At 37.9% G+C, this 10552-nt stretch overlaps 2 protein-coding genes across 5 annotated transcripts in view; one reads left to right on the top strand and one right to left on the bottom strand.

The window, feature by feature from the left end:
• Positions 1-585: 585 nt before the first annotated feature.
• Positions 586-3282, bottom strand: LOC138045160 (uncharacterized). 4 transcript variants are annotated; one of them, XM_068891571.1, is made up of 3 exons: positions 2789-3282; positions 2397-2591; positions 586-2288 (listed from the first exon to the last, which is right to left on the bottom strand). In XM_068891571.1, the coding sequence occupies exons 2-3, from the start codon at positions 2569-2571 to the stop codon at positions 844-846; spliced, it is 1620 nt and encodes a 539-aa protein (XP_068747672.1). In that variant the 5' UTR covers positions 2572-2591; positions 2789-3282; the 3' UTR covers positions 586-843. The 4 variants fall into 4 exon arrangements, with proteins under 4 accessions (XP_068747672.1, XP_068747673.1, XP_068747670.1 ...); XM_068891572.1 differs by having other exon boundaries at positions 2862-3282; XM_068891569.1 differs by having other exon boundaries at positions 586-2591; positions 2789-3269.
• Positions 3283-3853: 571 nt separating this feature from the next.
• Positions 3854-10552, top strand: part of LOC138045162 (centromere protein Q-like) — a 9002-nt gene continuing 2303 nt past the window's right edge. Inside the window, exons 1-7 of the mRNA XM_068891574.1 lie at positions 3854-4232; positions 5151-5217; positions 6092-6290; positions 7608-7682; positions 7883-7955; positions 8732-8808; positions 10164-10239. Of these exons, the coding sequence (XP_068747675.1) occupies positions 3918-4232; positions 5151-5217; positions 6092-6290; positions 7608-7682; positions 7883-7955; positions 8732-8808; positions 10164-10239 (882 nt within the window). The 5' untranslated portion in view covers positions 3854-3917. The remainder of the gene's footprint in view (positions 4233-5150; positions 5218-6091; positions 6291-7607; positions 7683-7882; positions 7956-8731; positions 8809-10163; positions 10240-10552) is intronic.

The following is a 10552-nucleotide window of genomic DNA, read 5'->3' as shown; positions in this document are numbered from 1 at the left end:
AACATACGTTACACCCTCTCAGACATCGAACTTCCTCCATTCAATTCTTGTCGGCTGTTCCATCTCGCAAAAGGATATCTCTAATAGTCCTTTTAGCAGGGAAACTTGCATCAATGGGACAAAAACTTCCTCCCTTTCTTCTTACGTCTTTCCAAAATCTTTCTCCCAGCTCTTGTCCTCAACCTTGCTAAGAATCCATGCTTCCTCTTCCTCTGAAGATTGTTTGGTTGATATTCCATACCGTATCTCACATAACGACATGGCTGCTGAAAAACAGGGAATATTCTTCCAAAAACATGCGAAACGCCTGGAAGCTGGGATACTGTTCCCGTAAAAGTGCGTGAAATTATAGAGGAAAACCAGCTCATTTTGAAAACGCTGGTTTCATCTGAAGTCTTAACATAAAGCTGAGAAGGCCCTGGGAACGAGATATTTTCGTATGTACTCCATGTCAGAATGCCATGGATGCACCGGTATGTCCTCTTTGGAGGTTGGGAGGGGGATTGGGCAGGGAATTAGCGAATTTTAATTGATTGTAAACTGAAACCCCTCAAAACAATAGGTCCAATAAACAAAAAGGAAGACTTTGTACGCCCTGAATGCGCGTTTTGTATTTAGTTAGTACAATTGCAATTGCTAAAATTGCGTTCATAATTGCGAGGATCATACTTTTAATTTACTCGATTTCTTATCCGCTGTTCAATATGATTCATTGCGTTATAACCGCAGTTTGTTTGTTATTATTCATTTCGTTCGCCAACTTATAATGCTCGCAAAAACAAACAAAAAAAAACAACACTGAAATGAGCAAAAAATAAAGATGACTGTCTGCCTGACCACAATTCAGTTATGTGAAGCACAGAACGAACAAAGTTCCACTGGTAGAACGGAACGCAAGTTCACGGATTCATTAACATTCCAACAAACAACTTGTTGCCAGTCGCCGTGATCAAAGACATCCATCTCCATTAGTTCAACGCTGTCGTCTTCATACGTCTCTTTCTTGAACAGGCAGCAGTTAAGAAACGTCGATACACGAAACGTCTTAGGAAGAACTACACAATCATCATCTTTCCCTTCAGGTTGGACTGGAATGCTAAACTTGCTCATTCGCATGAAGGCTTTGAAATCTTCTCTGTCGATAACATGCCAGCTTAACAAAAACTTGTTGTAGACACCACTTTTATCGCTTTTCTTCCGATCTTTTAGTGTCTCCATTACGGGCATTTGGTGGGCACCATTCTTTAGAGAAACTTTTAGACTCTCGATTGCTTCAATTTGTGACAGCATGTGTTCTCGTCCCTGGTCAGTACCTCTTACCTCGAGAAGCAATTCAATTAGGGTTGAAACTTGATTTTCGATGGCTTCATTGTGTTGGAAAATCGTTTCTTTCGAAGCCTTACGCGAGTCATACAATGTGGATCTTGGAAACAGAGCTGGCTCTGCGGATACTGGATGCAAAGAGTAATCCATAGAAACCTTTAGAGGATGCCACTTCAGTGGTTGTGAGCTCGATTCTTCATTTCTCACTGTGACAAGATCCTGCCTAATCAAATCAAGGATCTCTAACACCCTTTGGCCAAGATGGTGCAACTCCCATTTATTCTCACTTTCCGTTATGGCTTTCAGGATCAGGGTTTTTAGGGTGTAAGTTCCTATAACTGCTTTATATTCCATTGTGTACATGTCGAAATATGATTCCAGGAAGGTTTGGATAAGATACTTAAGAACACGATAGCATCGTACCTCGTTTGAGTGAAGCGGCAGAGATGAGAATGTTGATATTTCCCAAAGGGATTCCGACCTCCTTGAACATGAGATGACGTTGATTGACCAGAAGTCAAAAAGGAGTTGTAAAGTTTCTGAGTCCGTGGAACGGTAGGGAATCTGAACAGCCAAGCAAATATCAACAGACACAAAAGTTTCCGATCCACCAGTGTCAGTAAACTTGAGAATTTGGAGGTAAGTTCTGCCAGAAGGGTATTTCAGTCGGGAGACATATTTCCACTTTGGGAAATTGTCAACAAGAGATTTCAGAGATCGATGAATCGCCTCTGACACCATGCCAGCGATTTCATCCCTGAAAGGATTTTTTTGATCTTTAAAAATCATCAGATCACGTCTCCATCGCTCGTTTTCCTCTTGATCACACCAATCAGGGAATAAAATGTCATCCATGAAAAGAAGTTCCTTCATCGTCAGAACGAGCTTCGTCGATTGAATATTAATGTCGTAATCTTCTGCAAAAAAGGGCTTGCAATCTTTCCACAACAACTGCTGTTGCAACGCTGGTAAAACAAAAACGTAGTCAAACTCATCGGCTTGTCCAATCTTAGTACCTTCCACCATACTTCCCCCTTGATGAACAAGTGCATTTTGAAACAGTCGATACTTACTGGAAAGGTCCATAAGGAGACCTTGTATAATATGATGTAGCTCTTCACGGATAATGTGTGCGTTTTGACCATCTGGGAACTTTGCTTTTGTATCGGCGAGTTCCTTTATGAACACGTCTAGCCGGTCAGGGCAGTTCATACTTGGATGGTCCCTAACATCTGTTGATGAAGCCATGCCACCCTCAACTTTCCGATCTAAAACAACATGAGAAACATTATTTCAAGGCCTTACGTTTAAACCCTAAAGACCAAATTTACGTATTAAAATTCCGCGCAACCTCATGTTATGTAGTCTGATGAGTACAACCACTACTCTTAACCACTTTTTTACAAGTAAAATGTCCATTAGTCAGTAAACAATGAGAGCTACCACAAGTTCAAGCAATTCATACCTTAATATTGCTTTTCAAAGATCAAGGAAGAAAAGAAAGAATTGAACTTGTTAAAAACTTTCTGAAAACCAACCGCGATCCCCTCTGCTGGGAACTGTAAACGAGATAGTGACCTCAGTGAACTACTACGAGCGGCAAGTCTGGTGATTGTGAATCGGAGAGCTTGTGCTCGCTTCAGCTGTTCTGGTGGTTCTAAGGCCCTTGTCTGCGGCTTGTTTAGACGGCAAGAAAGGCTAAACAAGTCCAGATTGATTTGGTCTATCTTGATGTCCTTCTTCAAAGGACCGAAGTATGAATCCGAGACAGATTCCTCTCGCGTGATTGAAAGTATGGGCTGTATTAAAGATCCTAAAATTCAAATGGGACAAATGGGACACTCAAATGGGACAGATATAATAACTTAGCCTTTCGCCTCCTTGTCCCTAGTTGAGGCGCTGCCGATACCACAACTTTCACTTTCAGACGCTTCCCTTTCAGCTGTTTTTTTGTCGGTCTCATTCTCCCTCCACACAAAGGAGAAGAAAGGGGAGGGAGAATGAGACCGACACAAAAGAGGCTAGGTTCCATCCGTAACGACAACGATGTCACGCAAACTCATGACAAGGTGTGTAGCACAGTAAATCGGGAATTGGACCTGTAAGGTTCGTTTCGCTGATTTGCGCCAAAAAATTAGACATGGTCTTCTTCAGTGGTGGGCGCGTCAAATGGTATGTTAAAGACCGAAATAAAATTAAACAAATAAGGAACGAAACTTGCGCACTTCGAGCGCTAAGTTTCAAATTTTCAAAAACAATTTTTTCCGATATTCAGATGGCCAGGGGTCTGATAGCGCATATTCGAAACGTACCTTTTAAAGTAATTTAGCTAGGGCTGGGCCCGTAAAATACTTTTTCGTAAAATTTCGGCAATTTTAAGGTTGCACATTCCCGCGAATATACAACAGATTCTTAAGGCAATTATTCAAGTCCAGCGTTTGAATAAATTCCCTTGTACTAAGTTGGCAGCCTTGTTGGCAGCATTGCAGCCTTTTTTTTGTCGTCTGTTTGAGAACGCGTGACAGATTGCGTGACACCAATAACTAGAAAACACTGGGAATGAGTCAAAGATGGCGAACTTTTGAACTGCAAAGATGGCAAAGAGAAGGACCAGAATTACTTACGCTCCAAACTCGCGTCGCAAGAGTAACACGTATGACAGAAATGCATCAGCGTCGTCTTCTAATGTGCAAAAGAAGGAAGAAAATCCGGTTAAGTCAAAGTCAAAGCGAAGGAGCAGAATCGCTTACAATCCGAAAGGCAGAGGGAAGGCCAGCACAACTGGAAGTAGCAGCGCAGCTGTAAAAACTTATCTTTTGTCTTCATCCAATGAACAAGAGGTGAAGGAATCGCCACGGAGAAACAAAAGGCGTACAAGAGATAGTGTGACGGCCAGTCTCCAAGAAAAGGTAGTTTTTACATCATATGTAAAATATGTATATATTCAAGGAAATTGAATGGGAATGGCAATATTGTTATGGGGCTTTTATGTAGCAGCGCTCTTAACGTATAATGTGATTGGATCGCTACCCAAACCTAAAAGCAAAAGACTACACAATTGAAACAATGACGTAAACTGAAAGAATAGAATCTGTTTACAATGCTAAACAAATTATAGAGCAGTTTACAACAGCTGCTCCATATACTAATTTGTCTTTGGATTCGGTAGCGAGCCATGGTTTTTGTTCAAAGAATAGAATTGATTCAGGAGGCTAATTTAAACTGTTTCAACACTTTCAATAAACTGTACTATTTGGAAGGATTGAATCAACCCAACTTTTTCCAGTAACAGCAATGTTATGATACCATATCAAGGAGCAAGATGCACTCGTCGATGTGATGTAACAACCATGGTAACAAAACAGCCAGATAAAAACCCCATAGTTTGATTGAATGAAATAAATGTATATATATTTGAAGTGCGAGGATCACTGTTACATGTACCTTTTGCCAATTTTTATTACTGGAAAGTGTTAAGCAGGTTATTCATAGCCACCTTAACAATTGGAAAATTTTAAGGTGGTTCTGAATCTATTACAGAGAATTTTTTAAACTTAATTTGCAGAGCCTGAGGGTTTCATCTTAGTCACTAGGCTTGTTTTTTAGATGTGAACGTTTAAAAACAAAATGTAGGACACTTTTAGATGGCTTGTTTGTTGCCATGGTAACACAAATGAAAAGACCTAAGATCTAAGACCCACACAAAATCTAGAAAATTAAGACTTAGATCCCCCACCAAATAAGACTTGGTGAGAATTTCAGGTCTTTGTTTTTGGGACCACCACTCAATTTTTAAGAAAGGATAACTCTTGTAAACTATTTTGCAGAAGAAAAAGGAAAGCAGTTCTTCTACTGAAGAAAAAGTAACCAACAAACCATCATCATCTAAACAAGGTAATGACAAAAACAAAGTTAAATGTTATTTAAACACTGATATTGATGGTTTACTCAGCTGTAGAAGAACTAGTGATTAAGAGAGTTGGATCTAGGGAAAGTGATGTCATTTACTCACTAGCTTAAAATTTCAGTGAGTGAATTCAGCTTATTAATTTATGTAATACAGGAGTTTAAAAGTTTAGGAGTTTATAAGTCCAAAACTAGCGAAGTCTTTGACGTCACTTTCTCCTTAATCCAGCTCTCTCAAGATTTTAAAGTTAATAATGGCAGACCATTAAATAGGAAAATTCCAGTTAAAATAAACAGGTGTCTTTCTAAAATTGGGTCACTTAGTGTTTAGTTAACGTATGACACTTCTTGAAATGCAAAGAAAAAGAAGAATGAGCGGATACACTTCCAGGTGATCTTGTGACGTAATTTGGAGGACTGGGAAGAATAATTTTAACGCCGTCTACCACAACCGCGCACGGCCTTAGGTGTTGTTTCCAAACTCCCTGCAGTATTTCCATCGCCAAAACTCAACAGATCAATCTGTGTCTACCACATTTCCTGTTACTGAATGAACATTCAAGTAGACCCGACGAGATCTAACCTCGCCTCTGCCATGTCGAATTCGAAAATAAGGCTGTGTGTGGTTGTGGGATACAGCGTTAATTTTATTCTCCCCAGTCCGCCGAATTACGTCACCAGATCACCTGGCTAGGTAAGTGTATTGAGACCCACTTGTACTAACCCCAGCTTGGGTCGTTCAGATTTCCTGTGGGTAGCCTGCCTCTAAAGAAAAAATTTTGGCCTTAGAAGCTCTTGGTCTTTCTAAGACGAACAAGCAGCTTGATAGACCTGGTTAAAGCATTTTCTCTTTGTGTAATAGCTGGTTCTGAAATTAAAGACAAATTAAGTACTGCTGCCAAGAAAGAGGGTCACGAAAGGAAAAAAAGAGGGAAGGAAGACAATGAAGCACCCAAGAATATTACAGACATGACTATTTCAAAGACGACGTATGCTAAATGGAGGCCACTCAACCCTGAAACAAATATGTATGCTAAACAGGTTCTGGAGAGCACAATTCTGTAAGTGATGAATTACCGGTAATCAGAGGAAGAGATCTGTATAGGTTTTCAATTTTAAGCTGTAGTAATAATAATAATAATAATAATAATAATAATGATAATAATTCTATGACAAAGAAGTTTGAAAAATGGTTGGATGATACAAGTTGATGTAAATATATATAAGAACTTCATTAAATAATGAAAACCATGACAAAGACTGTCCATTAATTAAATGGGTTATGGTAGAGGGGAACTAAATCCCCATCACCAAAAACAAAATGCAAACACAAAAACAAAAAAAGAATTCTAAAATCTAAAATCCAGATTAAATATACATGTAGCAGTATTCTCTTGAATTATTTTGAATTTCTAAATAAAATCATCTTTAAGGCATTTTTGACGCTGTTAACAGATTCAAGATCTGCAAATGTTGCTAATAAATAATTGCACTTATCTATATATCGATTCCAAAATGAATTTTTAAAGATGTCTGTTTTTGACAATAAGGCTTAAAAAGTTTATAATTATGACTATTTCCTGTTCTTCTGCTGTTACTGAAGGACATAATTATAATCATCGATATCTGAAACAAAGTTTCCTTTAATAAATTTAAACAGTTGAACTTGACCAAGAAATTCTCTTCGCTGACAAAGTGATAGCAGCTTGTTTCTTTCTTCATATGAGATATCTTTTGCTGCACCCAACAAAGTCCACAGAGATTATAACTCTGATACCTTTCAGGTATTCGGAGTAATGATAATATTATGTATAATGATGGTGGTAATAATAATCCTGGCCCCAGTTGTTCAAAGGGTGGATAGTGCTATGCATTGGATAAATCACTATTCATTGGATAACTCAATTGGTTTTGCTAGTGTTTATCTGCTGGATAGCGATTTATCCGGTGGATAGCGTTACACACCTTTTGAACAACCGAGGCCTGGTAGATAGCTTGGCACTTAACCCACCAGGCCTTGGTTATTCAAAAGGTGGATAACGCTATCCAACGGGTAAATCATTATACAGGGGATAAACACCATTAAAAACCAATTGAGTCATCCAGTGGATAGTGCTATCCACCCTTCAAATAAGGGGGACCAGGTGTGTATTTGTACCCTCGTCTATCATCATCATCATGATTATTGTCACATTGCTATTTCTGAATTTCACTAGAATGTAATGATAGTTATGCCTTCTGCAAATATGATGCAGGAATGACAGTCTTATTCCTAGTTTAACCTGATAGATTCTAAGGCTATCTTTTTTAAGTTCAGTTAATCAATAACAATTTGGTTTGCATTAAGCAATATAATGATGACTCTATTCATCTTGCAGAGGTGTCCTCAACAGTGTTGGCAGGGAGTCCAAAAAGAAAGAGGTCCAAGTTCAATTGAAGAAGTTATCTGAAAGGTAATGATTGGGATGATTCACTGTGTGTTTCTAATTGTCAGCCAGTTCTAGGTTTAAACATGATTGGCAGCAGTAAAAACCAAAACCTGTGGTTGAAAGATGAACTTCGCTAAAGGTGCAGTCAGCACAGTGAGGGTATCAAAGTTAGGTCTACACAAACCCTACATAACTGTATTTGAAATGTTGAAATTTATTTCAAGGATTGTTACAAGGCTTGACAGTCTCAAAGGACCCCCACACAAAGAGGACTATGGCACAATGGAGTCTGAAACTGTATGTCACATGTCATTCATTTCATATTTGAAGATTGCATGCACATAATGCATATTATTATACATCAGACTCACTATGAAAAATCTGATTGGTCGAGAGCATTCAATCAATTCACAATAGCTTGTGAACTTGACATGATAAATGTAATATCTGCTGCAGATATTACATTTATCATGTCAAGTTCAACGTCTGCCTGGTTACTAAGCCCCTTGGAGTGTTCTCCTCAGAAGCAAAATGGCTGAACGCTTGGCTTCTGTTTCTGAGGATGAATTATGTGAAAAATGTATAATAAAACAATTATTGAATTCGGTTTTCGCATGATATCATGAATTATCAAAACCTCGTGTCTGTGTTATCTGCCTTAGCCTTCGGCTTCCACAGATAACACAGACCTTGGTTTTGATAATTCATGATATCATGCTCAACCTCATCCAATGATTGTTTAGTGGCTGAGTAAAAATGCTAATCAACAAAAGTGAGTCAAAACGTTAAGAGATAGAGAATTTAAATTTTGTAGGATGACGTACATGACTACCTAGTATGCCAGAAAATCGACACCCATGATGAAAACAACAAAATAAAGAAATCAGCTGTCAGTCTCTCTAAATATTTGTTTAGGCAAATAAACATCCCTTGTCCCCATCATTTGCAAGTAACTTTTATTTCCACTAGATTTTTTTCCAGGCTAGAACTTTGAGTTTCTCGTTATTGCTAAAAAATGTGTGTATACAGTCATTTATTAAATAGTACCGATACCCAAGGTCATTCTTTTGCAGGGTGGATTGGAGAATGCTGTTATCTCATGCAATCAACAAATTAAAGTTTTGGAAAAAGAATTGGATGAACAAACCAGGTACTGGTAAATAAAATTAAATTTATGCATAATGCCAAAATATGGAACTGTTTCATTCAGGGTTATCAATTATTACAGGTAAGTGTCAGAACTGTCCCACAACTCTACTCCCTTGCCATGACAACTTCGACATTTTTCCATGGCTTAGCCAATGGTTAGCACTAAGCTGGTCAGTTAACGTCTAGTCATAAGTTTGATAAAAATATGAAATTAATTTTCTGAAAATCGTTAAAAATATAACGTAATTACTTAGAGCATCGATTTGTAAAGGATTTACCAGAAAGTCCATCCAATTTTGTAAAATCCCTGAAAAAGTACATTAATTTTATAGTGTCACGGCAAAATCATGACTTGAACATCAGAACTTTGATTGGAGTTTTCTCGGCTTTATAATGTTGCCTAAGGATTGCCCTTTAACAGAGTTACAACTCAAAAAGTTTTTGTCCGATTCAGTACTATTTAACTACAGTTTGATGTACAAAACAGTGTCAGCATTTTTCAATTTTTTGACGTGTTTTGATTTTACACCACATTTTGTCTAAATTCCCAGTAAACACACTATTTCCAACTTCTATGGACGATGAAAAATGCAAAATGCAATATATCAAAAAATCGCCAATTCCATTAACTGAAAACTTATCCAAAAATTGATTGCTCAAGAAAATTTAAAATCCTTTGTAGCTTAAGCCTCTATAATAACACTACTCGTTTTTGCCTTGAGAACCCAACATAGAAAAAGCAGCGTTCACAAAAAATAATACTTGTTTGGATTACACGTAAAAACTACATTCAAGGAGCGTTAAAACAATGTTTATTTCATTCTCATAGGACATAAATACTGGTGAAAGACCTTGAGAAAAAAGGTGTTGACCCACCCCATCCCCCAATCTTCTCTTCACTTCCTGGATGGAATTGATTACACAATCTTTTTTCGAGGTTCCAATGTATGGAAAGACATAACTTTCTTATGTAATCTTTATTCCTTTAGTCTTGTAGTGTCTTGATGTTTTGGAGTTTTGTCATAGTGTACTGTGGGAGTATTTGTCATTATGTGACGAGATTTGCTGGTTACCTGTTATGTTTCCATCATGACGTGTTGAGGTCTTCTTTGGATGTGCTGTGTTTATAATCACATAGGGGTGTAACTCTAAGCATAAAAGAACCTCACCACATAAAATGTAAACACAGCACGTCAAAGGAAGACCTCAACACGTAACTATCAAACCTTGTCACATAATGACAAAACTTCAAGAACAAAAGAATAAAGAATACTTAAAGTTATGGCTTTCCATACCAATGCACTGTTTATCTTGTTCTACTTATATAATTAAATTGGTGCAATAAATTCTACCCAGGTTGTTAGAGGAGGATGAGCAAATGCTAGACAGCCATAGTGAGCAGGCAATGGAAAAACAAAGACAGAAGAAACAGGTAACTGAAAAAAACTCATGTCCCTTATGTCACTAACTCAGCACCATAATAATGCTAGAAAGGAACCAGAGGATGAAACATAATTTAAAGGTTAGAGGGTGTCAGGATGGCATAAGCTAAGCCTACCACAATCTGCTACGACTTGTTGTATTTCCATAGTGACATTTATGAGACCAAAGAAAGAAATAGCTGGTCTTAGCTCCCTTAGAGTAGAATTCCATGGGAAGCATAAAGGGGCAAGAAGAACTTGATATTTTCCAAGCAATGGAAAGGAAAGGAGCTTTAAGTAAGTGTCTAGTTGTTCTAGCGCTGG

This window comes from Montipora capricornis, chromosome 4 (genome assembly GCF_036669925.1).
Source record: "Montipora capricornis isolate CH-2021 chromosome 4, ASM3666992v2, whole genome shotgun sequence".
Classification (NCBI taxonomy): Eukaryota; Metazoa; Cnidaria; class Anthozoa; order Scleractinia; family Acroporidae; genus Montipora; species Montipora capricornis.
This window is presented reverse-complemented; position numbering and strand designations above follow the sequence as displayed.

What these genes read in the sequence shown, in the direction of transcription:
- LOC138045160 (XM_068891569.1), bottom strand. Translation starts at nt 2,571, where the DNA reads ATGGCTTCATCAACAGATGTTAGGGACCATCCAAGTATGAACTGCCCT.